Source organism: Apus apus, chromosome 13 (genome assembly GCF_020740795.1).
Source record: "Apus apus isolate bApuApu2 chromosome 13, bApuApu2.pri.cur, whole genome shotgun sequence".
Lineage (NCBI taxonomy): Eukaryota > Metazoa > Chordata > Aves > Apodiformes > Apodidae > Apus > Apus apus.
This window is the reverse complement of record NC_067294.1, coordinates 10095173-10122108: the sequence shown is the minus strand read 5'-3', so window position 1 is coordinate 10122108 and position 26936 is coordinate 10095173. Positions and strand designations below refer to the sequence as shown.

Genomic DNA, 26936 nt, shown 5'->3' with positions numbered 1-26936 from the left:
AGAGGCTGGGGCTGAGGCAGAGGAGAGGCAGGGAGCTGGGCGATGGGGAGCCCCTGGGAAGTTTGGGGCAGGCGGGGGGTCCTTTGCTTCTCTCCCCCACAGGGACGGCGCAGAGAAGCTGCGGAAACCTCCCTCGAATGCGCTGGAGGCAGTTCCCCTCCGGCGGAGCCCAGTCCCCTTGGTTTATGTCTTGGGGTGTTTGTACCCTCCGTGCATTGCTTTTCGGTGCAGGGAAGAAGCCAGCCGCCCGCTGCCGGAGATTCGGAGCGACGGGTCACGGACGGGGCGGGACACGACCGGTGCAGAGCGGTCCTGCCCGGGCTGTGAGCTGAAAAAGCGGCTTTTAAATTATTTTTCAAAGACGTTAAAATACCAGCACCGTTTACAGGCTTCAAAAGGGGAATTGCTGCCGTTGAGAGTCCCCGGGGCTGAGGGATCCGCACCCCACTGCCCCCGCGGTGCGGGCTGCCGGCACCCGGGGGGGGAGGGGCCGGGCCGCGCAAGGAACGCAAGGGACGCGCAAGGTTAAGTCACTCTCTTTAATGACAACTCGCTGATCTCCATCAGCTTGTACAGCAAAGGGAAACACGTCGGAAGGGGCGGCGAGGCAAGGGGCGGACAGTGCATTTCAATACTAACTCACGTTTTAGTGCATAACCCTACGGGGACCTGGCAGGTCGGAGTGTCTGTATCCCTCGGCCGGGGTGGGGTGGGGGGGGTCTGTCCTCATCCGTGCGCTGGCGAGAGCTGCCTGCCCCGCTCCCGGCACCGGGTGGCTGCGGGGCGCAGCCGGGGCCGCCGTGTTAGCCTCTCAAGGGGAGACCTGGGAGCTGGCGAGATGCTGGACTGGCCGGACAGCGGGGATCGTACGAGAAGTGCAAAAATTAAACGTGGATCTCAATAATAATTACTATAGAGTAACAGTTAAAATAATAAACAAAAAAGTTGCAGGCCTCGGGTAGCTGTTTCTGGGAACGAGTCAAGCAAAATGCCCGGCTGCTTTGTAAGAAGGAAGGAAGGAGGGGAATTACTAGGGCGAAGACCCCGGTGGAAGGGGAAGCGAGCGGGGTCGGGGCCGGGAGGTGCGGGCAGCACCGAGCCTCCCCGCGCCGTGCCCGCCCGGCCCTGCGCCATACACTGCAGACCTCCCCGCTGGAAATGGCCGCCAGACTAGTGAACTCCGCCGGGATGATACATGGAACTGTCCTCATCCCCCCCGCAGCCTGGAAATGTCCCGAGACCCGCTCGCAGGCGCGGCCGAAGCCCCTCCATCCCTGGCTCCGGGGTCTCGCCGGTGGCCGTGGCCCACGGAGGGGAGCGGGCTGGGTGCGGGGGCGGCTCTACCAGGCTCGGATCCCGTGCAACGTGGAGATCCCCGCGTTCCCCTGCGGGATGGGCGTCTGCACTGAGTTCAAGTCCCCTACGCTGAAGTTCATGAAGTTGTTGCCGGCCGCCGAGGGCTGCATGGTCTGCATGGAGGGGTAGTTGCAGTTGTAGTTGGCGTTGCAGGCGGGGCTGTTGTAGTTAGTGTACGCGGGGTAGGCGTTGTAGCTATAGGGGTTAATGCTGACATTGTACGGCGAACTGTAGGGAGAAGACTCCCCCAGGCAGGGCTTCCCATCGCGCACCAGCACCGGCACCGCTATCCTCCGGGGGGGAGGGATGCCCACCATTTCGAGGGTCTGATCCTGTCTCTGCCTTTTGCATTTATACCTTCGATTCTGGAACCAGATTTTCACCTGGGTGGAGGTGAGCTTTAGGACGTTCGCTAGATGGTCTCTCTCGGGAGCTGAGAGGTATTTCTGCTGCTTGAACCTTCGCTCCAGTTCGTAGACTTGGGCTTGAGAAAAAAGGACACGAGGTTTCCTCCTTTTCCTCTGTCTGGGGCGCTCGGGATCTTCCAGATCTCTTTTCTCCTGCTCCAGGCTCTTGTGCAGGGAGCACAGTTCTGCAGCAAAATAAACCGGCAAAGGAAAAAGAGGGAGGAAAAAAAAATATGTAGAAAAACCCCACAAAACCAAACCAAAACTAAAACCCTAAAGCAACACAATGTTCAAAAAACCGCGTGCACCATGAGCAAGCCCTGGTTGCCCCCTGGCCCCGCAGGCCTCCGCGGTGACCCGCTCCTGCTGCAGCGGGACCGGGCCTGCCCCGCTCCTGAAGTAACTCTTTAGCAATTTGCCGTTGCTCTGTTTTTTGTTTGAAAACACGAATGCTGCTTGCACTGATTTGAGTCGCGACCGCCTGTGCTATAGCTTGGATCCAGCGCATGTAGCCTGTGTTCTGAATCCTCTCCCGACCCCACGGATGTGCACGCAGCCGAAAGAGTTAGAAGTTAAATCTGTTGCCTAATTTCTGAGCAAGCTCGAGGCCTCTCATGTCATTCTGCAGCTCTGCCCGTCCCCTTGGACTGCCGGCGCGGCCGCGGCTCCAGCCCCGCTCGGGGGAGCCCCGGGGGTCTCCTGGGCCGGGGCCCACGGGTCCGTCCCATACTGCGAGGCCTGGGAGGCGATGAAGATGCTTTCACTCCTCGCTTTTTCTCCCCTGGACCCCGAGGCCGGGCGCGCTGCCTCCCGCCCGCAGCGCCGTGCTGTCCCCTCGCCCCCCCCGCAGTCCCTGGGAAGCTCAAGCCCCGCAGGGGCGAGCGCCGAGCTCCGCTCTGGAGTTCGACTTCCCCTGCCCTCCCTTGTTCTCAGCTCGGAGGCCGCCGGGCCTCCGTTAGTCGCGGGCTTTACCTTTCTTGTCCGCCTTGGCGTCCTTGGCGGAGTCCATTTCCACGTAGCTTTTAACGTAGTAGGAGCCGGGGAAGGCAGCGGAGGTTTTGGGCTGGTGCGGCTCGGGCAGCTCCTCGGGCAGGGCCGGGGGATCGGCGCTGAACGTCTCCTGCTTGAAGGTGGCCAGCATGCAAGAGGGGGAGGACAGCGAGGAGAGCTCCATGGAGGCTAGGCCGCTCTGATGCTGTTCCAGATTCAAAATATCCTTGACCGAGAAGGGTGTCGTTGTCACAGGGCTAGGAAACATTGCTGAGGAGAGTGGGGCAGCGGCCGGAGCCCAGGGTCATGGAAAAGGAGGTGAGGAGCAGCCAACCTGGAGCAGTGGTGGAGCGTGGGCTCACGGAGGGGGCACATAGCATTCCCGCGGGTAGCTTTGACTTGTGCATTGGAGGCAGGTAGGACCAGACCATAAGGGAAGGGAAGGAGGGACTAGGCAGTTTTTGGGTGACTTTAGCTTTCTATTGGCCAACATTGCAGTGATGGTATGAGAGATGCAAAGTTCCATGTCACCTAATATAGTAATACATCTCAAAAACATCCCCACTCATTTAAAGGGGCGGCACTGTATTTATCCAGCTTTTCCCCGCTGAGTTTGTTGATCCATTAAAAAAAAAAGTCCAGAATGGCCTAATGTGTACAAAGCCACTATCTGATTCCATCTATCATACAGTCAGATTAAATAAACAGGCCGGGAGGAAACCATCAACCAAATATGTGCTGATTTTTTTTTCTTTTTTTTTCTTTTTTTTTTTTTTTTTAAGCGAGGGAACGGAGGTTTCGTTTTTAGTATTCTGCAATATGTGATCTCAGGAACTAGAAAAGGGGAGTTCGCTGTTGTGTGAAGCTCGCTCAAGGGGAAATCCGTGCTTCAGGTTTATGCAGGTAGTCTGAAGCAGCACAACACCCGCAAAGCCCAGCTGAGAGGAGCGAGCAACCAAACAGCCCCTGCCTAGCTTTGGAAGGGGAAATGCTGGCTGTGTTTCCCCCCATCTGTTTATCAAGCTTTCAAACAAAAAACTTCCAACCAGCACTGTCTAAAAAAAATTTAAAAAAACCTAAACAAACCCCAAAACAACACACACCATCACCCTCCCGAACAAAAAAAACCCCCACAACCCCAAAAAACAACAACACAAAAACAAATCACAAAAACCCACGCGTTGAAGGCGTTGCAAAATATACAGGGGTCCTGCTAGAGAAGAGCAGGTGAAAGCAACTGCCCGCTGGGCTGCGGCCGGTGCCCCGGGAACAAGCCCCGGTGCTGGCCGGGTCCCCGCAGACCCCGGCGTTCGCGGGGCAGGAGGGTGAGCTCATTTGATTTAACGCGCTTTGAGTCGCTAAAATAAACCTTAGGGGCAAAGTCGCAGGTTGAGGAGGAGCGTTAAGGGGGTGGGGAGGGTGCAGAAAATAATAATAATTAAAAAATCTGTACACTTCTTCGGTGCTCCGAGAGACGCAGGGATGGGCTCGTCCCCTCCGAGCCCCGGCACGGCCGGGGACGGTGGGGAATAAGGCAGGGGCCAGGGAGCCGAGCGTAGAAGCCCTGCGGGGATGCGGTGAGTTGGGAGATGCCTTGGCCGGACCCTACCCGGGGAGGCCGCGGGGTCGCAGGGCAAGTTTTGCAAATCCTTCCTCCTCCCGCCGACGGAGGAAACCGTCCGAAGCGGGAGGAGACGCGGGCACCTGCGCGCAACTGCTCTCCCCTGAACGTACCTGCTGCTTTCCCCCACACGCCCCTGGCCGAGATTTTGCGTCTCGGCACCCTCGGGCTCCCTTCTGTGGATTTTAATTAAGGGTATTATTGTGGGCCGTGCTGTGACTTTCGTCTCGCTCTCTGTGGACCACGGGCCCGTGCAGCGGCAGCCCCGGGACTCGCAGCCCCTTGCTGCCGGTGTCCCGGGAGCGGTTTGTTCCCGAATCTGATCCAGATCTTGCTGTGACAGATGGAGCGATTAGTGTGTGCGAAGAGGCCTGAAATATTGCCGTTTAATGAGGGGAGGGAAGAGGCCACCTCACACTTGGCGGCTGCTGTTTCTGCGGACCTCCGTGGAAAACCGGTTCCCAAGGCAGCTCGGAGGGGATTTTTCCCGGTGGTAGAAGGGATGAAATGTCTGGGAAAGGTGGAGGCAGCCTCGGCAGCCCGGCTCAGGAAGGGAGCCCTGCGGTGGGATTTTACTGGGCGTCTGCGGCACCCCTTACCCTCTGAACCGCTCAGCGGTTTTTCTAAACCTCGTTGCTTCATTTTTATTACAAGCTAATCGAGATAGGTTAGATAAATACTAAAATAATGAAGTGATCCCGAACCCACCCTCCCAGACCCGCGCCCGCAGGTTCCCCTGCGTCGGTGTCATTCACTTCCCTAGGGACGGGAGAAACGGAGTCCGGCTCTCCCTTCCTCCATCCTGGGCCCAAAATCCCCTTCCCAGGTCAAGTCCGGAGGTCCACCTCTGCCCGGTGAGCCCGGAGGGGAAAGCGGCTCCGACCGGGTGGGGGTCTGAGCCGGACTCGGCCCGGGCCCGGAGCGCATCCCCGGCGGGGCGGCCCCGCGTCCACCGGCAGGAGAGCTGCTGGGAGACAAACGGCCCTGAATTGAGGATTGACGGGCTTCCTCCAGACCCCCAATCACACGGCGGCTCCCGATCGATGTGGGCCCGGCTGCAGAGGGTGGAAGTGATTAATTGAACGATAAGCCGGAGCTATCATTTGGAATGTCATTAATGCGTCGGGGAGACATTCATTGGAGACAGACAGCGTTATCTCCGCTTTATCTTCAACAATGCATCACTTTTAATACTGCAGTTTAGAAACAAATGGGGGCTTTAGTCTTAGCCCTTCTCTTCGTGTTTATATTTTTGGAAGAATCAGAACTAGTGGGAGTCCTGGGCTCGGCCCCCTGATAAATGAACATTAGCACTTTTTAGAACTACTGTATCAACAAAAAGAGCTGCAGGGCCGCAATAATTGGTGAAAAAGCAAACACTCCGCAAAGAGAGGCCAGGTCTGCACTGTGTCCGGCTGATTGATGATTAAGTTTCTGACATACAGCAGCTCACGGACTTTCCGGGTCGAGGCTCAGCACCCATTCTTCCCGAAACCCATCCCTCCAGTCCCCGTCCCCCCCACCCTTGTTCTCTTCCCCGGTGCTCTCCAGCAGTCCGCTGAAGCCAGGCACAAGCTGTCTCACCCGAACAGAAAGGACAAAAGCGACCGGCTCCCCCCGCTCCGGACTTTGCCCTCAGGCGCCGCGGCTCGGTCCCCGTCCCGTCCTGCCCAGCCCAGGGTGACCAGCTCGGGTTGACCTACCCGGGTGCCCCGGCTGGGGCAGGGGTGGAGGGAAGGCATCACTCGCACCTCCAGCTCTCCGACACCGCTTTTGCCCTCCATGTGGTGTTTTTTTTTTGATTGCAGACTAGTGGCGGCAAAATTAGAATCGCATTTAAATAACACGCAAAAAGAAGTAAAGAGAGACAGGAGCCTAGAGGAGCCCACTGAAACGCTTTCTCTAGCCACCCGTCCAGCCGGGACCCATGAGAGTATGTGGGGGAGACGGGGTGAGCAAACGCTGATGTTTTCCTGGCTCCCAGGGAGAAGCGGGGGGTGCCCTGCTCCCTCCCGTCGCCTTCTCGCAGTTCGCAGGTTGCTCTCCACTGCGGGGCAGAGCAGGGACCCCACGCCCAGAGAAACCCTTGGCAGGCCAGAGTTGTCTTCCACGCCCGCTCCTTGCTTTTCTCCGGGACCGCTAAATGCGAGTCGTTTCGGGTTTTGTTTGATTTTTTTTAATGTTGGTCTGGTTTTGGTTTTTTTTTTGTAGTTGGGTTTGTTGAGCTTGGGTTTGGTTTTTGTTGGAGGTTTGGTTTTGTGTGTGTGTGTTTGTTTGGTTTGGTTTTTTTTGGGGGGACACGACTTCTTTTCTTTAAAAAAAAAAACAAACCCACAACAAACAACCTTGCTGAAAACAGCAAAAAATACCCCAGCTCCGCAATTAGCTCCGGGGAGCACATCCTCTTTCCCCCTGAGCTTTCGACACCTCGGACTGTTAAGAGAGAGAGAGAGAGATGAGGCCTTTAAAAAAAGTTTTCCTCTTAATCCCAGTCGGTTAAGATGTCCAGGCCCCCCTCCCGCTCTAATTCCCGGCTATCTCCCGAGAACACTGTTTATACCTCACCAGTAAACGCCGGGGTTTGAAACCTTGTCACTAATTGAGTGCTAACACTTCAGGTGCTATAGATTTGTTAAGAGCCAGTAGTCCAGAAATAGCTTATTAGGGTTTCCTTGCGAGCGCTTGTGCCAATCTCATGGTTCTCATCGTGGGCGTCGAGAGCTGCTGGGACCCTGGGATCTCTGTGGGTCCCCAAGGGCTACCCAAGGCCTTTTGCCCTGTTATTGCTTTGAAATGATTGGAAAAGGATGCTACACAACGGCGAGCCCTGGTTGAATAAATCCTTCCGGCCTGCTGGCTGGTTCGCTGTGGGTGTCCGCCGTGGCGGGGTCCCACCGGGGGTCCCGGAAGGGGTCTGGGGGCTGCGAAGGAGCCCCATTGCCCGGCTGCGGGAGATGGCTGGGGCCGGGGAAGGGTTTGCTTTCATCCCTCTGGATTTCTGAAGTTAACCGGCTTTGGAGCTGTCCAGACGCGCCACTTTGCTACAGCTAAAACCTTTTCCTTTTCTTGCTACCTTTTCTTGCTTTCTTTTCTTTTCTTTTCTTTTCTTTTCTTTTCTTTTCTTTTCTTTTCTTTTCTTTTCTTTTCTTTTCTTTTCTTTTCTTTTCTTTTCTTTTCTTTTCTTTTCTTTTCTTTTCTTTTCTTTTCTTGTTTTCTTTCTTCCCCATTCTTTTATTCATCCTCCACTCCCCCCTTTCTTGCAAGCTCTAACGAAGCCCCCCTTTGCCGGCCGCCCCACTCTGCTTCTAGTGCCGGGGCTGCTGGCGAGGAGCGCATCCCCGCTCGGCGGCCCTGGCTGGGCCTTTCCGTCCTCGGGCATTGCGCAAGAAAAAAAAGAGTTTTGACCTTGATATGAGGGCGGCCTTGGCGAGGGGCCTCCCCTCTGCCCGGTGGTGGAGACCGCTGCTCCGTGAGCCCGGGGGATCCGCCGGGACAGCCCCTCTACCCGGCGGCGGGGCAGGTGCGAGGTGGCCGCTCCGCTGCCATCCCCGCCGCCGCTGCTCGGCATCCGGCTTCCCGGGCTCCTGCCCGCCGCTGTCGGATCCCAGCTCATCCCTGCCTTGCCCTTAAGAAAGCATCGGGCCCCTTCCCTCCGTGCAGAGCGCTGATGCAGCCGGGCGGGCTGATGCCGGGGCACAGCAAACGAATGCAGCAACCAGAAAGCACCGGAGTGTCTTCACTTTATTTCAGGACAGTTTATGGAAAGCTCGGAATAAAACTGTCCCGGGTGGTTTTGGGCTTGGTATCACCCCCCCTTTTCTCCCCCTCGGTTTCCAGGCAGGCCGCAGGCAGCGCGGGGGGCGATCCCGGGACAGGGCTCGGTCGCCGCTTTCCGTCACCGTCGGTGACTCAGGCGGGGTGACCTGGGCAGAGAGACTTGGATAGCAAAAGCCACCATGGATTTTCCCCTCCTGCCCTGGGCTCCGTGCCTGGAATCTGACAAGCAAGCTGGCTTTTGCACCTCAGGCGCTGGAGGTGGTTTTTCTCCACCACCCCTCCCGGCTGAAGCGAAAGCTGGGAGCCGGCCAGATAAACCAAAAGCTTTAAATTTACCCTGCCTGTAAGTTTTTCTGCCGGTAACTGTGCTGGGTTCGCTGGTGAAGAGAGAACGATCTGGGATTTCGTCGTCCTTCCCGCTGTCCCTCTCCCAGCACCCGGGCAGCGATCGCAGGACCCGCTGGTTTTCTGCGCCAGTAAAAGCTTTTTTAACGCGGCCAGTTAAACACAACGGCGTTTGCTCGTGACGTTTCCAAGGGGAACGCACACACGGCAGAAGCAATACGGTTATTTTAGGGATGTGAAAATTAAACCATCGAAGAGACTTTTCACATTTGGTAAATACAACAACGGTTTGTCCAGTAGCCAGGACACATCCGTGCCTAGCGATGGTCAAGAAAACTGTTTTAATAACGAAAGACCTTCCAGGCACCATAAGGTGCGGGCTGTTTCGGAGAGCAAAGCTCTAAAACGCGGCCGGACTGCCCTGCCCTCTCCCTCGGAGCTTTGGCCCGATCCACCTCCCCTGGGCGGAAAGGTTCCCAGCAGCTCCACCGGGATCGGAGCAGGGTTTCAGGGAGTTTGCAGTTTGTCTGTCCGCACGATGTTTTCCAGAGGAGATAAAAGTCTGACTCCTCGGATACTTCCTGCTGGCCGTGCAAATCCAATCCGTCTTGCGATGTCACCGTGCATGCTCTGCGCTCCTGGGGAGCCGGGGGGGCCCTGCTCCGATCCCCCTCTCTGGGGTCTGCCCTTGGCCGCGCAGCGCGGAGAAGGGGAGCGCAGCCTGGAGGCGCAGGTCGGGGGGAGCCATATTCAACGTGAGACAGTGGTTGGGCTTTATTTGTTTTAAAAGCTTTTTCCTCCCCTCCCCGCCCCCGCGCAGAGATGAGGGACAGGCAGCGTTCCCAGCCACCGCTCTGCCCGGGGGGCCGGCTCTCAGCCCCGCCGCGCTGCCCTTTCTCCCGGGGCTGCGGGCAGGACCCTCCAGGAAAGCCCCTTCCCGAGGGGGGATCACCTCCGCCGGGACTGCCGGAAGGATGAGTCTGGGCGAGTCGAGTTACAGAGCCCTGACCCCCACCTCTGCTCCGGCGTCTCTCGGCCGTGTCCCTTTTGCTCCGGCGAAGGCCCAGCCTGTGACCCACAACCGGAGAGGCATGAAATCGGCTGCTCCAAGGGCAAGTCGGGGGACGAGGGGGGGGACCCTGTCCCAGCCGAGCTGCCCCTTCCGCTCCCACGGAGCCTTTGCGGGGCTGGGAGCCTCTGCCTTTCCTCCCTGTCCCCTGCACCGGGAAGGCGGCTTCCCGAGGCTGCCTGGTTTCTTTTCCCGCACTCGCCGCGGTGCAGCTGGGGCTGCCCCGGGGGCGGCACAGGCGGGACGGGTCTCCCCCTGTCCAGTAAAATCCCCCACCCGCCCCCGGAATGGCTGCCGGAATGGGAGTGCCAGGCGTCTTCCAGGTAATAATAAACCGGCTTTACAAAACACAACAACATCCCCCACCAAAAAAGCAAACAAACAAAACAAAACAAAAAAACCCAATCAAGCAACAAAACCAAAAGCAATTTAACAAAACCCAAAAAGCCAACAATAAAAAAAGGAAAAAAAAAAAAAAAGAAGGGAAATAAACTTGGACCTGCTTTCATCTTTGCCCCGAAACCCGCGGGTTTGGTGGAGCCGGTTCCTCCTTTCCCACCCTTAAATTCTACAGAGGCACCAGGAAAACGGGCTCCGAGCAGTTCGAGGGGGCCGGGGCTCTGCCCGCTCCCACGGGGCTCCCGGGCGACTCACTCCCGGGAGCAGGATCAGGCCTTGGGTCCTTCTTTTTCTCAAAGTGGGGAAACGATCCCTTGTTCGGTTTTTGGCGGTCTGACGAGGAATGGGTCCGTTCCTCCCACGGGTCCCGTTTCTTCATTCTCTCTATAAAATTCCGAGTGCTCCCGCGGCTTGTTTTGCAGAGCGAAAAACGTTTGGAAAGAAATCCATGCAAAATTAAAATATATGAGAGAGAGAATCTGGCAGATATATGTGCGGAATAGTGTTTTCATCACCCTGACGGGTATACAATTCAGCGAACGTAAAATACGATATATATTCAAGTGTGCATCAAGAAAAAAAGGGTGGAAAGAAACGAAAATCCACAAGTTCTAGATTTTTACACATTTTATTTTATTTTTCCTGGCTAAAATTTCCAAGTTTCGAAAGCCTTCACAGTGATTTATTTTTAAATTTCAAAGGAAGGTCGCATAAATAAAACCAAATATGCATTTTTTTTTACCCAATTTCTGCATTAATTATCTGCCCGTTTTTCGGCTGTAGAGGGAAAAACGCCAATTAAACGGGAACTTTTTTTGTGGTGATGCTGTTTTTTTCTTTCCTTGTAGCTCCAGCAATATTGTAAAAAGAAGAAAGGGAGGAATGGAGGGAGAGGTGCCTCGGTGCCTGCCTTCGTTTCTGCCAGGTCTGCTCCGTTCCCGAGCCCAGGCACTCTCCGCCTTTTCTATTTGTCAATTAAAGAACCAAAAAATTCAAGGGAAATGCATGAAACGTTAACCGCCCTTTTATTTCGCGGATAAGATTTATTTCTTAAAGAAATCGGAGGGATTTGGGTTTGGCTGTTGGCGTTTTCTTACGGATTTGCACGCGTTTCTCCCGGGCGGTCCTCGGGTGGTTACTCTTGGTTTTTAATTGCACCGTATCTTTCGTGCCTGAAAGCTAAAATTAGTGAGAGGAGCCGGCGGGAGACGGGGTCGCGGTGCTTTAGAGAAGGGGAGATCCCTGGGGAGGGAGGGATGAATCCCGAGAAGCTGCCCGGGGGGGAGGCCCAGGGCGGCCAGAGGGAAGGGGCTGGCTGTATCCTGGCGTCCTGCAGCCTGTCGGGATGCTCAGGCTGGGAAGGGCAGCGGAGCCTGCGGGGGATGTGGGGAAAGGCAGGAAAACCTGGAACCTATTACCCCGTGGAAAACGCGGTTCTAGATCTTGTTCTTAGGTGTCTCTTGGTCTTGGTTACAGCAAGAAACCAGAGTTGGAAAGGGGTGTCTGCAGCCAGGAGGGCAGCGGGTGTCCTTCAGTGCTGGTTTTGTAAGCCAGGGCAGGGGTCCCTAGCCCCTGTTTGCTCAGTTTCCTTGCAGCCCCAGGGCTCTGTGTCTCCAGCACGATGCAGCTCCAGGGCTACCTGTCCCTCAGGCTGCACTTCCCCAGAGTAGCACCTGCTGCAGCTGGAGGGATGAGGGAGCACAGGGCAGGAGGGAGGGTGCTGCAGGAACATCACTTGGGCCCATCTTTCAGGCCCTGTCTCTCCAGCTCTCTGAGGCAGTGGTTTGGGAAAAGATCTCTGGGGAAGCAGTGCAGTCTTTGGGGCACCTTCACGTTGAATGTTAGAGCTGGAGTCAGGAAAGATCTCTTCCTCCCACTTCTGTTGTTTTTTGACCCTGGCCCATGGCAGTTTTAATATGCAGCCCTGATCAGAGCTCAAGAGGATATTTCCTCCTCCAGTGTTTCTCTGGGCAAAGAGGCACCAACAGATTTTTTCCATAATGATGAAAACATCTGGCTGTCTCTGAGCTGTCAGGCTCTGCATTGCTTCTTCCCAGATGCCTTCTCCACTCCGATCCTGCAGCTGCCCCAGTGCAGCCCCTCTGTGCCCGGGGCACTCGCCTCAGCGATGCACTCCCGACCTCCAGCTCCAGCTGAGAGATACTCCACACTGTGTCTGCACATGGGGAGTGAAGCCCCTGGGATCCTCACTGCAATGCTTTGGGTTTGGAAATGCATTTTAGGCACAGCTCACACGGGGAGGTGGAAATCTCTATCACAAAGTATTTTCTGAAGCTTTTTTCCTTCAGTGTGTCCAGCAGAAGTTGCTTCCCCTGCTGCTTCCATACTTGTAGTTCAGGATTAGCTGCCCTATGGCTTCCAGCCCTCCTGTTTGGCAGAGTCCATCCTGGAGGGGACAGGTGCTTTCAGCCAGGGCCCTAGTTCTTCACAGACTCATTCTGTCAAAACGTGCTTTGGTTAAAAACATGCCCTTGGTTTAATGTGTGTTAGAGTGGAATTATGCATCCACTTCTAAGAAAAGTAAAAAGACAGTAAAACCCCAAAAAGAGAAGTAAGGAAATATATAAGTGCTGATTGAGTAAGACCCTAAAGTGCTGGTCAAATTTTCAATATCTGAACTATGAGGACTCATGCTTTAAGTATCATAACAGAACTGAGGCCCAAACTATGAACTCTATTACATGCTGTGATTTAAAGGAAAAAGTCATGAAACTGAACCACTCCTGGAAAGTGAAAAAAGGTACAACCAAGTGGAATGACTGAAAAAATACTTTCTTAAGCTACAAGAAAACACTCAAAGATGCATTTGGCTTCAAGCAGTCAGAGCAGCCTGAGCCCTGTCTAGGATGACTCGTAGAATTTCAGTATTTAAAAAGGAAAGGGGGGATGTCCTGTGTTTAAAAATATGACTTTACTTAGTCCCAAAGAAGAATAAACAAAGCAAAGCAAAAACCCTAAATGCCTCTAGAGAAAAAAATGTGTTTAACCACAATTCTAAACTATCCTTTTCCTTCTCCCTCCCCACCTTTTAAAAAATGGACAAATAACAGCCAATCTCAAAACCATTGTGTCATATTCCAGCCTCTCTAGTTTTGTTCTCATTGATGCCAAAGTTCATAAAATAACAATAACATTTACAAAATATGAACCTGATCCAGTAGTTCACAATCAGGCAGTGCTCTGCACTTAAGGTGATGGAAGTTGTGGCAAAACGGACTGAAAAATGACCATGTATCTCCTGTCTTGGGAATTTAAATTTCATCAGGGATAGGAAACCTTTGCTGGACTGATTCTTGGCTCTGTTTGTGCTGTGACTTGAAGTGTACTGCAGCAGGAGGCCATGGACTCATCACTGCTGGTGTAACTCTGTGGTGGAGATCTAATGGAAATAGAGTAGATCATTTGCTTAGTTGACTCTCTCTCCTGTTCTCATTCCCATCACCTTTATTCCAAATGACTTGTTAATATTATTTGGATTAAAGTTCCAGGAGGATAAGACGTCCAGTAATACAGATTTCTACTTTACGTTTTGATTTGAGTAACTCTGTACTTTTTAAATTCTAAGCTCCACCAGCCCTGAAGTAAATCTGCTTTTTGAAAAAACCTGTTGTATGACTGGAGTTGCTCTGAATGACCTTATATATGTATCACACATGAGCAAAAATGAGGCAAAAGGGACATTGTGTGAGCTGCAAAGTCAGGAACTGGGCACTTTGGATGTGACTCTCTGCTGGGTACATTCCCCATTGGGCTTTTGGTTTTACTTCAGCTTTGCTTTTTTCCTAAAGGCTCTGCCTCACAAAGTGAGCAGGATGCACACTGCTTCTGAATTTTTGATGTTAAAAGATGCTACACTCTGCCAACTATGTAGAAAGCATGGGGAGCTGCTGTTCAGCAGTGTGTCTAGCTTGGTTATATTTAGGTGACAAAAATGCCTGTTTCTGGTAAAAAGGCACAAGGTCAAATCTTTTCCTAAATGGAGAGGCATGCTACAATTTCTCAAAGCAAAGATCCCTAGGATTTTTGTGATGCATCATTTTCCAGCCTTGTTCTCCCCTGAAGCTTTCCAGAAAGAGGCCAGGTACCATTTTGGCTCAACTGCTAAAAAGTGCTCAGCAGGTGAAAATAATGGAAGTATGGGGCAAGTCTCCATTAGGTGGGAGAGCCTTCTACATCCAGGAGCAGCCTCTGGGTTGTTTGGCTCAGGTCCCTCACTCTGTGGCTGAGTGCCATCTTGTAGGACCTGCAGCCCTGCCTGGGAGCCCCCATGTCTCCCAGGCTGTGGGTAGAGATGGTGAACACAAGGCTCTTGGTGCTGCCTGGGAGGCTGGGTGTCCTCAGGAGTGCTAATAACATGGGGCATGAAATCAGAAGAAGTCCAAAGCAGAGCAAAATGTCACGCAGCCCCCAACAGCCATGTGACTGCCATGCCTTTGTCTAGCTAAGGGCAGGTTTTATCTGCGGACATCGAGCAACAGGGATGAGGTACTGTCTCCAGCTGATGAGCTTGGAAAGCTTTTGTGCATGAACAAGCAACAGGCAAAAAAAAAAAAGGGCTTACTTTACATAAGGGCCCTGGACTGATCATTTACCAACTGTCCTCCCAATTGGGCAGACCCTTATTTTGGGGTGAGAAAATCTAGTGCAGACAGGTGCTACTTGCATCTGCATCTGCCCAATTTGCAGGCACCAGGACTGTTCTAAAGCTAGAAAAATATAGAGCTCCTCACTTGCTTGCTTTTTGTAGAAGTTAAATCTGTCTAATTATAGTTCCTCAAGTGAACAGTTCATTTGTACAAACTTTCAGTATCCTGCCTACTGCACTTTACAGGGAATACTATCTCAGTCCGCTTTGTATCAGCTCTATCTAGTTTTGGACACCCCATCCTTGGAGTGGGTTTACTTGTATCAGCTGTGCTGTTCATTTTACTGATGGGAAAGGCTATCCTTAGGAATGGAAGCTGTTACCTCATCAGAAAGGTGTTAGGTGGGCCTAGCTTTTGATCACTTTATTAACTCAGAGTTGATGGAACCGCTGTGACAATTGCATGACCAACGCACCGACGCATCCTGTCAAACCCATCCCTCTCTCCTTTCTGCCATTGAAGTCTTGAGATAAGCAATAGTGAGATGTCTGTCTGGTTGATGGAACTAGCAGTTTCTGGTCTAATCCACGCTGGGCTACAGCATAAGTGTCTACCAAGGATCACAGAGTAGTATGTTTTATACAATACATGCTGGTGGGTAAATTTAGAGTTGACAACTCCCTTCCACAATTGGAGGACTCAAGGCCAGTCCTATCAGGTGGCAACTGGCTGGAGGAGTATTTATAATCCATTTGCTGACTGGAATTAATATGAATCTGTCATCCCCATACTTGGGAAGCCACGTAACCGAGGGCTGATGATGCCAATAGCTGTTGGTGATCTTTTTTGGCAATAGCTGAATGTATTGTTTCCAACTGATTTCAGAAAATAAAGTTGTCAGCAAGATAAAGCACTGTCTGCATCCTCTTTTCTCTGAGCTCTGCAGACTTGGAGGAATGGGACATTTGACATGGCCAGCAGATTGTAGTCTAGCTGTGGCCGAAGCACAGCTGGTGGGTCCAAGGAGCTGACAGCTGTCTACAGAGCAAACTCAGACCTTCTTTGCTCTTCTAGTGCAAAGCAGCATCTTGTGCTCCTGCCTGATTTCAACAGGTAATGTGCTCTGTTATCTGTGTGCATGCACATGGCACTGGCATCCTGTTTATTCAGGTGAAATACAGCCTAGGCAGGTTATTCCAAGGAAGGGGGGTTCATTAGTTTCTCTTATTTGGCTTCTCCAACACACACTTCTTTGGATTCAGTGGATCCAAATGGTTAAGAGTGATGTCACAGCAAAACTAGTTAGAGAAGTGGTCTAAACAGAAGGGCAAAATGTTAGTGCTGGGTAAGAGCCATAGGGAGATGCAGGCTGTTTGGGGTCAGGATATGAGAAAGGGTTGGTGAACTGGCTTGTATGGAGGACACCAGAGCATATTCCCTGCAGGCAGGTTTAGAGGGAGTCAGGGGAATGGACACTGCTTTTTGTTTTCTTTTTGAGTATTAAACAGGCTAGGAAATGATAGGACTGGGAAGGCTCTGTCAAAGCCCTGTCATCAGTGTGCTGGGACATTTGGAAAAAAGATCAGAAAACTGGTCTGAGGTTTCCAAGCAGGGACTTAGATTTAATTTCTTACTATTTTCTGCCTATCGACCAGGGAGAATTGGGACCAGACAATTGTGGTGCAGGTCATTAGATGAGACCTTTTTCTCTGTGTCTCCAAGGCCCTGTGTGTGCAGTGACGACGGGGTGGAAAGGGATGCAAATCTTTCCAGTTTGACATACTGCATGCACACCAAGAAAAAACTGTGTTGTAACCCACAGCTTGCTTCACAGCAGATCTTTTCAGTATCTGAATTTGACTTCAAGCCCACGTATGTTTCAGAAGAGAACTATATTCTGCAGCTCTAAATCACATGAACTGCTGGAAGTTGGCACAGATTTGTCCCCAAACAGAAATCAGAGAAAAGGCTTCATTCCAGAAAATCTGTTGCCAGATGGCCATTTTGAGCAGAAGGAAAAGAAAAGAATGTTAAATACTGCTCTGCTCTAAAGAGTGGTTTCATAAATGCAGCTTAATGCACAGTAATGTTATTGGTTGTTCTTTCCAAAGTAGTGTCAAGAGGTGGATGTATATAATTTATCAATGTGTCTGTTCCCTGAAATGAATGGAAGACATTTTTAAAGCTCTGGACTCTTAATTTTTTCTATATTTCATCTCCTTGTATTCTTCTTTTCTGCATAAAACATATTTCCATGTTGTACCACTTGCTCTTGATGAGACCATGGGTCCTGCTATTCATCTTGGCTTTTTTTCAGGTACTTATTTCTCTCAGTATTTTTCCTGGCATCACAGGATGGTTCCTCTCATTCCCTGCTTTTGAAGAGAGAAGCTACTTTTGCCCTTTGCCCGTCTGCTGGTATCTCACCTGTCCCTCACAAGTTTGCTAATGGCCAAGATAACTAGCTCCCTGAGTACCCAAGGATAAAATTCCTCAGGGGCAGCTGATTAGGAAATATCATTCTTATCTATAAACTTTCCAGCATGTTCTATCCCTGCTCAAAACTGAGCTCCCACTCTTTCCCTGCTATTAGTTGTGGTCACTGTTGATGCTTTTGGTGAAGAGCCAAAATATTGAGCACTGAAGCATCACCCAGGGCCCCTGTGCAGCTGCAGATCGTCCCTTTCCTGCACTTTACAAGACTGTGACCAGCGAGCGGTGAAATCCCATTTAGAGGAGCTAAATGAAAACTCAGCAGCGTGCAAATGTTGATGAATCAAACCTTATACGAACAATTAAGCTGTTTTCTCTCTGCGCCTGGAGTTCAGCATCTTGCCACCTGCACGGTGGGCTGTCGGCTGAAGCAGCTGCGGTGCTTTCCCAGCCTCTTGCTTTTCACAGACGTGTGGCGCAAGGTTGCCTTCAAGTGAACACAGAAAGGTACTGCAGGGAGGAGAGGGTGAGGGCTATGGATGTTGGGAAAGACTGAAGCAGATGTGGAAGCTGCACCACTCCCAGCTAGAGCCGGGACACGCAGAGTTCAGAGCACCAGAGAGTCTGTGAATAGAAAAATAGACAGGAGCAAAAAACCCCAACCCAATAATTTGAGAAGATGTACATAGCTTTGGTAATCCCGACCATAATCTGTGGCCTGCACAACCCAATGAGTTTAGAACAGTTTATACTCCTTTCCCACTGCTGCATACAAATCTGAGATGTGGCTTTGTGGGAAAAGCTGGTGTTGCCAAAAGGAGGCAAAGCTTCTCCTTCAAGAGTCAACACACAATGTGGTGGCTGTTCTCAGTCCTCCTCTGGTTAAGATATCCGGGTTTTTCTTTAATAGAAATAAGATTTGATGTGCACTCACACTGCCTGACACAAGGGGGGAAATGCACGGTGCAGTGTGTAGGAGGATGAGCTTTGCCCTGTTTCACAGCTCCATGCCACTCCACTTTTCTTTTACTGGAGAATTAAAAAATCTGGTGTCTTGGTGATGGGTAAGTTTAATCCATTTAGATTATTTTTCTCATTAAAAGATGCAACTAGCTTCAGGGTTAATGACACAAATGGTCTGAGTGTAACTTTCCTGAAAATAGCCTTATTAAATTTTAATTTATTTTACTATAAGGGCTCTTGAAATAATCACTTGAATCTTTCTTAAAGTTCATATCAAGTTTCCACCATTTCAGAGCCTATTGGCCATTTTTTGGTAGTTCTAAGTTAATAGGCTTCCTATTTTAAGTACTTGCACCTTCTCTGCTGTTATTCTCAGCGTTATCTGAGAAATCTAGATACTGACAGGAGAAAGCTGTCATCCTTTGCTCTCCCTGATGCTCTGAAACTGCCTGGGAGACAACATGGAAGATGTGGGACTGGGGAACAGCATTTTAGAGGTTATGGAGACAAATTAGACTCCTGCTGCTGCCTTTGTGCAAATGATTCACACTTGTTTCCTTCCCACCATGATGTGGCTGTGCCTGTACTGGGCAGGCTGGTGGCTGTGCTGGGAGCAATGCCCACGGGCAGGCTCAAGCAGAGAGTTTAGCAGATAATCTTAGTTTTATTTGAGTGAAAAGCAGCTGCTGGTAAGAGAGGTAGGCACAAAAGGGGCTGCGATGGCAGAGGGATTTTAACAATAGAATATGGATCATGCAGACTATTCCTGGGCTCATTTGAACCCCAGTGTTGATGCTGGGGTTTGTCTGGGATGCTAAAGGCCATGATTCTCCATCACTAATCAAAAGATTTCATCTACTGTCTGGTTTGCTCCTGGCTGCAAGTGCAGTCCAGACTGCCATGTCCTTCAGGTCCACCTTTCCGTGCTGTTGCCGGGAAAGGTGCTTTCCTCCCTCTTGCTGCAAGATGGTGCTGCAGAACAGGGAAATGGTCTCTCAGAGACGCTGGGTCTGAGCAGTGTGCACAGGCATCGCTGCTGATGGCCAGGGCCTTCCTGCAGAGTCTGAGCAGCTCACGGCTGTGAGTGGGTGCAGGAGCTGCTGGCAGCACGGAAGGACCTGGTGGGGCAGGGCGAAGGAAGGTTGGCGAACTCTGACAAGGCAGGGGTGGGCTGTGGGTTGCATCTATGCTGCCCTGATTCCTTCTGCCCGGGGAAAACCAACTTACTTATGATCCCTCCATCTCCTGTCCACTGCAGCTACAGGGGAGGAATATGGGGTGGGGCAACATGGGTGGAAATTCCTTATCTGCTTTTGCTGTATTGCTGTGCCTTTCTTCTGCACAGAACAGTTTTGGCTTAGGCATGGTGGGCATGGTGTGCTGGTATGTACCTGCGTGATTAAAATCACTGACATTATAATGCTTTATATCAAGATGTTAATGTCATGAATTCCAGTCCTGCTTCAGACTGATGCAGGTTATAGTTATTAACTTGCAGAAATCCTGGGTCACTTTGTTGGGACTGCTTGCAGCCAGTTTTTCTGGCTAATGTGCTCTGGTGAGTCCAGCTGCATCAGCTGAAGACATTACTGCCCTCATTTCTCCATCTTGTGTTCTGGTGGGACAGGATGAGCTGCACTTTCAGCCCTCCAGCCCAAGTGCTTATTTTTTGGGGGCAAATAGACCTTTGTTGATGGCTTAAGCTGATGTACAAACTCCTCTCTGAAGCTCCTGAGATGGAGGTGTGTGTCCTGTGATGCCAGTTTTGCTCCAGGAATGGTGACCATCAGTCAGCCACAGCAAAATCCTTTGGGCATCTTAAACTGGTCTGCTGTGGTTGACCAGAGGATGTAGGTCAGAGTCCTAAATACAGCCCTTGCATGACATTTGTTCTGGTTTTCACCATACCTGTACACATTTACTGACACAGTTATACAACTTACCATGTGTTTATTCAGATTCTCAGGAAGAGACTTTATTACATAAGAAAATGATGCATAGCACTTTTTTGGGTTTCCTTCCTTCCTTCCTTCCTTCCTTCCTTCCTTCCTTCCTTCCTTCCTTCCTTCCTTCCTTCCTTCCTTCCTTCCTTCCTTCCTTCCTTCCTTCCTTCCTTCCTTCCTTCCTTCCTTCCTTCCTTCCTTCCTTCCTTCCTTCCTTCCTTCCTTCCTTCCTTCCTTCCTTCCTTCCTTCCTTCCTTCCTTCCTTCCTTCCTTCCTTCCTTCCTTCCTTCCTTCCTTCCTTCCTTCCTTCCTTCCTTCCTTCCTTCCTTCCTTCCTTCCTTCCTTCCTTCCTTCCTTCCTTCCTTCCTTCCTTCCTTCCTTCCTTCCTTCCTTCCTTCCTTCCTTCCTTCCTTCCTTCCTTCCTTCCTTCCTTCCTTCCTTCCTTCCTTCCTTCCTTCCTTCCTTCCTTCTTGGTTTTCTTTTGTGATTTATCTTAACATTTGTCAGGATCAAAATGGGCATTCAGAAAAGAAATCACAAGAAGGAATTAGTATCTACATGGAACTGTGTAATGTATCAAATACATATGAAAAAGTAAGTATATGGAGGCCTGTTCTGTGTGTGAAGCTGAGGTGTTAAGGTGAGTTAAATGAGGTATTTTTCCTGGTCAGGGTCTTCAAAGTTTTAGTATGAGCAGAATGCATTCTGAAATACTTTTTCATGGCTAGAATGGGAAAATAAATGTTCCTGCTTTTCAAGTAATTAATTAACACTTGCATGATAAAGTACCTCAATCAAACTGATTGAATAAATCAGAACAAACAGTTCAGGTAGTTTTTTCCATACTTGCAGTAAAAGTTGTTCTCATCTAAAGCTTGTTGAGCTTTTCAACATGTTCTGGTTGGGGTTTGTGGCTTCCACCATTTCAGCAGTTTGACTTTCCTTTAAAGTGCTGTCATCAGGAATGATTTGTGCAATTTTTCTCTATAGTGCAAAGGGTTGATTCTATTTATAATGTAAAAATGTAGGTACGTAAAATGAAAAATTAAAGTTTAATAAGATTATGTGCACTGAGAGTACCCATTGACTGTCTAGATATAACCCAGGAGGTCACTTTTAGACTGACACTGCTTTTGTTGATGGCATTGGCCTTGACTGGGTACAAAGTCTTATTTTCTCTTCTCATCCTCGTTACATTTATTCCTTAAGTACACTGTTCTAAGAATTGTTGTGAGGGTTTTGGACCTTTTTCCTCACAGCCCACATGGCAGCTTCCAAACACTGCCTGGAAGTCTTTGCTCAGAGCAGAGCTGAAACCTTGCATGAGGAGACAGCCTGGCCTGAGGCATCAGGCATTGCTCTTCAAATAAGCCTGTAGCTAATTTTGCGTACTTAGGTTGCCTGCTTGGCCTCCAACTGCTGCTCCAGAAGGCCACCAGTCTCCAGGAGGTCCTGGATCATACTTGCCAGCTTCAGGTGGATGTCTTGGATAACCTAGCATATATCAGCTGGCTCCTGACACCAATATTTTTGCAACAAACCCCTTCCACTTTGCACTAGTTGTTGCTGTCGTTCTGCTACATGCTCCTGAGCAAGTCACTTCTCATTGCTCCTTTCATCCTTTGCTGTGGCTGTTTTGAGCGTCATCTCCCTGGTCCATGGACTCTTGTACCATGTATTTACCTGGATCTGAGAAGGAATAACAAGGGTAATAATCATGTGGCCCAGACCCACCTGCCAGCCGCAGCAGGTTGGACAGGTCCAGCTGGCCATGCACGAGCAAACAGGCTCCTGGGGTGTGCAGGGAATGGCTCAGGGACTGTGCGGGGACAGCTTGCCCAGAGCTCATGTCCATTTGAACCTGGGGCTGTCCAAAATCTGGAGACTGAGGAGGGCACTGTAAAGGATGGGCAGGGAGGACTAGGAGGTTTGTGGATGGGTGCAGGAATATCAGAGGATGTGATGGTAGTGGATGCATGTGCACTGGTAGTGGATACATGTACACAGACTAAGCCTATTTAGCAGCTCATTAGTAGTACTCTCCTCTTTTTTATGACATTTAAAAAAAATTCTTGAGCTTTCTGCACACAGCAAGCAGCCAGCAGAGAGGTAACATGACTCTGTAGTATTTCTCTGCCTTCTGTGCCTTCCACATCTGCCTTGTCTTTCATTGCAGAAGAGGTACCTCCTCAGGGAAGGGATGAGTTGAGTTTGCCTTTTGCCATCCACCCACGGTGAGCAATTTCTGCCAGCAGATCCACTCTCTTGAAACTCCTTTAAGAGGAAATTGTGGAGAAGCTAAGGGTTCCCATTTGCCTTCCCTTCTTTCCATATATTCTCTCTTCCATTTCTTTTTTTGTCTACTCTTACACTTTCCCTTCTGTTTGTTATTTCCTTCTCTATTCCTTTCTTCTTGATTTTTTCTCTCTCCTTCCTACCCCTTTCTCTTCCTTTCTCTCTCTTGCTGCTGGATATTGTGAGCAGTGACAGCAGGCGCTGGGAGCTGGAATCCAGGGAGATAACAGCATTGCCATGAGAATCAGTCTGCTCAGCTACAATTAGCCCTGCTGATATCTTTCACCTGGACAGAGCTCCCTTATCATTGCTACTTCTTGGAAAATGAAGGGTCACAGATACTGATCACAGATAGCATGACTCTGGCATTTCCCTCTGGTTTTCATGTTGCTGGAATCCCTTTTTGGCTGCCTTCTCCGTACGATTAGTTTTGCATCTCCCTTGTTCAGCTGTGCTGCTGTCAGATGGAAAGCAGGCACTGCAGCCTTCCAACGGTGGTATGGCTGGAACAGAGACCCCGGGTAAATTCACCTGGTGTGAGGGACGGCACACGTCCATGGAGCTGGATGTTTCTGAAGTTCAAAGCCAGAAATAAAATAACGTGTCAGTGCCCCAGGGCCTCTTTATGGTAAATCGTTGCCCTGTTTTTGGAAACTATTGAGAAGGGCACAAGGCAGAGCCAGCTGGGCTTGTTAATGTTGGGCTGATCCACCCACCCTTCTCCTGGCTGATTGCGCAGTTCCTGACTAGTGATGTGAAGATGTTGGCAAATGCTCCCACAGCTTTTTTTTTTTTTTTTTCCACTAGGGATGGGCTTTAGCGACTGTTTCTTGAGTCTGGAAAGAGAGGGGTTGTCCTTCCTGGCCTTTGTTTTGGTGGCAATTCCACCTATCTGATAAAATGAGACCAAAGCAGTTAAAGGCAGCTAATCCAGCCCCTGCTTTGTACCTCCCCTTTCTTCTGATACCTTTCTTTCTATTTGCCTTATAAATACAGTTCTGCAGCAGGAATAAATCCTAATTCCTTGCCTTTCTGCATCTTGAAAGGATCTAAACTGTTGGACAAGCTCAGGAGCAGGACCACACACTGCAGAGATGGCTTTCTTTCTTGTGTCTTCTTTCTCTCTAGCATTTCAGCACCTCAGAGACACAGTTGCCATTGCTGGAGATCTGTCAGGTTGCAGTCAGGTATCAGGTATAGAGATACTGAAATTGAACTAATGGCACTTGGTCATACTCGGAAGAGAAAACTAGACTAGCAGGGAATTGGTTACTCACTGAGCATTTAATAAAGGCACCCTTCAGGTGCAGGGATGGCTATTACTGTATTCTCCCCCTCTCTCCCTCTCCCAGTCTCTCTCCCTCTCTCTCACTCTCCCTCTCTCTTCCTCCTTCTTTCTCCCTCCCTCTCTCTTCCCCCCTAACCTCCCCTTCCTTCTCTCTTTTTACTGTAGGTTTGCTCCATTTGCAGACAGCGCTGAGTGGGAATCAGCACTGTGTAAGGGATAAGAACTGATGCTTCTTTGTCTTTATTTTTCCTGCTCTGCCTTTTCCCTTGATCAGGTTGGACTGTGAAGTCCTTTTTTACCATTTTCATAAGAACTCAGGACAAGGGTATTGCAGCGTCAGCTGGGGCCTGTTGTGCTATTACAGGCAGTAGCAGCATTTTAGTTAGTTGCACGCTCTGTTGCTGTGATGTCTGAGTTGATGCTGAGGGTATCACTGACCCTGCTGACTCTGTGCACTACCTCATTGCTGGGTAACACACACCCGGTTGAGATGCCCTACATCAACATACTTAAATTTTGGCCAGCTGGGAGCACACAGCTTGGAGCCAGCTTGATGCTTTTGTAGTGATTTTGGTAGGTTGTGAGATTGCAATCAGAATGATTTTTTATTCATCCAATACCAGATAATGCACTGGGCCACCAGCCCTCGTGTCACACAGCTGCAATGTTGCCAGTCCCTATGAGCTGTCCCACTGGCGGGTGTATGTTAGAGCTGGGGTTGTGCAAGCCTTACTACAGGTGTCCCATGGTGTAGCTACACCTGTGAGGCTGCAGTAACAGCCAGGGGACAACCTTGGATCCCACAGCAGCAGCAGCTCTGGCTCCTGCCTGTGACAACCCTAAGGACAGAGTGTGCTCACCACAACAAATGTGCCTCTCGTGGTGTGCAGGCAGGGCTGAGGGCTGGGGGCAGCCTGCTGAATTGACCCACCATGTGTTTTTTACGTAGCCATCCTTCCAGCAAGGCTGTGCCTCACTGTCTTTGCTGCCTGTAGGCTGCTGGGCACATGCCGTGCCTGTTGCAGATGAGCCACCTCTCAGGACAGGTCCTCCCTTCCTGCTGATGTTGTTCCCAGGCAATGCCTCAGTAGTAGTACCTGGTTTATATTGGCTTGGCATATTTTATGGCCCTTGAAGGTTTTTAAGTTCTCTCATCCTTGAGAGAATTGCAAAGGTGGTAAAATACTCGTGTTTTTCTTGCAAAGATAAAAGATGAGTGCTGCTTTGGGGACTGGGGTTTCTTTTTCCTCTGAAGCTTAGGCTTTCCACTGCAGCCTCTGCCTGTGCTGTCCTGCCTGTGCCTCATGCTGGTACAAAACATGATCCTCTTGTTAACTGCCCACCATCCACTGGAACCCTTAGTCCCGACAGAAGAAAACATAGGTGAATCGTCAGAGGAATGTGAATCCAGTAAGTTGCAACATTTGTATGTTTATCTGACCTTCAATGTTTACAAATTTGGCCAGCAGTCTCAAGAGAGAGGGTTTGACCAACTTACTGGTCAATTGGACCTTAATGCTCTTCTTGTTTCTGCTCAGTCTGGCAATACTGTAAGAACAGCTTGTTCCAAGCAAGCTCCTAAATGAGTTTACGTGCTTAAATGGCATCGTCACGTATTCTCAGTACTGTCTCCTGGTCCATTTTTACTCCACCCTTTTTGACTTTTTTGCTGTTGCTCAGAATCATGGCTGTATTTTCTCAAATAAGTGGTATCATCCTGCTGCTGTCTTCTTTGGGAGGGTATAGCTGGTCTTTCCTCCTCTAAAGAGACAGCCTGACCACTTTTCCAGGCTGTACTAAAGCTGTGCTATGTGGCCAACAGAAGGAAAGGGAGAGGACATTTTGTATAGGGTAGTCAGAATTCAAGCAATATGGTATATAATGTCCTAAAGCCTAGTAAGCTTTATTTCAGGTTTTTAAAAGCAGCATTCAAGTCTTACTTTTGTCATGTTGAAGCGTCACACAATTCTGGATGTTGTTGAAAGGATTGCCTGCTTTCCCACACTTTGCGAATGGTCTGTGCTTAGGAGTGCTGAAAAAAACCCCCCTGTGCCTCAGATCCAGGCATTTCTGAAAGTGGGATGTTTGAGAACAGATTATTTTCAGCCTCGTCTATTTTCTGATCTTGTTAAGACTATAGCTGATAAGCCTATTTAGTCAGGAAAGCTTCAGTGATTCCCAGCTCCAGTAGGAGCCTAATTCTAATGTCCTACAATGATCAGTAAGAAGTTTTACCAGAGGCTCTGGTGAACCCAAGATTGGGCCTTTAATTATCATCCAAGGCTCATTTCCTGGTCCTGGCTCATCAGTTGTGGCCAGCTTTCACTAGTCCATGTAATGCAGCCACAAAATACATCTCCTCTTCCAGGAATCTGCAGAGTCAGCTGCCTGCTGCTGTGGGCTGCCCGGACCCTCGGGAGCCTTTTACTTGCTGCAGAGCAATGTCAGCTTCCCTGGACATCCTCAGCCCCCTCCAAGACATCCTGGCTGCTCTCATTCCTCATTTTGTACAGGCCAAAATGCTTTTAATGGGCTTCTGGAAACTCGTCATCAGTTAGGGTGAGCTTTTGGACCTCCAAGTGTAGGTGGCAGATCTAAGAGAAATCCACATAAATCCTGTGATTACTGTTCAGAAGCATCTTGTGCAGGGAGTTAATGCTGGGTGCCCTGGTAGAGTTTATTTCATTTTCTGCATGCGGAGGCAAAGGACAATGTTCCTTCTACCAATGGTGTTGGAAATTCTTTTTGGCCAGGACTCTCTCCTGTGATATATGGATTGGTAGCCCCAAGGCTGGGACTTGCTGACAGGCAGGAGCTGCCGCAATTATTAATAATAATAAAAATATTTTCAAGAATGTGCACCGCACCCCTCTGCAAACTGATTTCGTAGTGGCTTGATTTCATGTCAGTTTAACAAAATGCTGAATGTGCATAGTTCCTCTTCATTTTATCTTAAAATAGGACATCTAAATAAGGCACTCCGTAGGCCTTTCCCAGTCTCTCCTGGCTGTCAGCTTTCACTGAGCTTCCCCACACCTCCCACTGCATTTTTCTCCAGGGTAGGAAGAGACTGCAGTGTAAGTGGGATTATTCATGGGTGACAAATGTAGTTCGGTGTGATTGTGGGTTAGAGAAAAGCAGATACAAACTGCAGAAAATTTCAGAAATGGAAGTGGGGTTTACAGAGGGGATTAGATGCCATAATGTCTTAGATAGTGGAGGGCTGATCCTGAGCTGTGCTAAAATGCAGCCTGATTTTAGCCTTTCCATCAGCTTGTGTTTCCAGTGGCACTGGGGAAGCTGGCTCTGTCTGTACCATGGGGGCATTTTGTTCCTGCACCGTGTAAACTGACCCAGGCTCAATTTCAACCTTATTGAGTTCCAGTTTGAAACCATGTGTCAGACCTGATCTCTCCAGTGTCACCAGAGCCACTGAGATGCAG

At 50.1% G+C, this 26936-nt stretch overlaps 2 protein-coding genes and 1 long non-coding RNA gene across 3 annotated transcripts; 1 reads left to right on the top strand and 2 right to left on the bottom strand.

Annotated features, from left to right (window-relative positions):
* Nucleotides 1-1340: 1340 nt before the first annotated feature.
* Nucleotides 1341-3021, bottom strand: NKX2-5 (NK2 homeobox 5). The gene is made up of 2 exons (XM_051631278.1): nucleotides 2736-3021; nucleotides 1341-1948 (listed from the first exon to the last, which is right to left on the bottom strand). The coding sequence occupies exons 1-2, from the start codon at nucleotides 3019-3021 to the stop codon at nucleotides 1341-1343; spliced, it is 894 nt and encodes a 297-aa protein (XP_051487238.1).
* A 5079-nt stretch (nucleotides 3022-8100) lies between these two features.
* On the bottom strand, nucleotides 8101-8609 carry LOC127390027 (uncharacterized). Its single transcript, XR_007890795.1, has 2 exons — nucleotides 8488-8609; nucleotides 8101-8297 (listed from the first exon to the last, which is right to left on the bottom strand). It is a non-coding gene; the product is annotated as an uncharacterized LOC127390027 (long non-coding RNA).
* A 500-nt stretch (nucleotides 8610-9109) lies between these two features.
* Nucleotides 9110-10981, top strand: LOC127390244 (uncharacterized). Its single transcript, XM_051631559.1, has 3 exons — nucleotides 9110-9251; nucleotides 9330-9888; nucleotides 10813-10981. Exons 1-3 carry the CDS (start codon nucleotides 9110-9112, stop codon nucleotides 10979-10981), a joined length of 870 nt encoding a protein of 289 aa, XP_051487519.1.
* Nucleotides 10982-26936: the final 15955 nt, after the last annotated feature.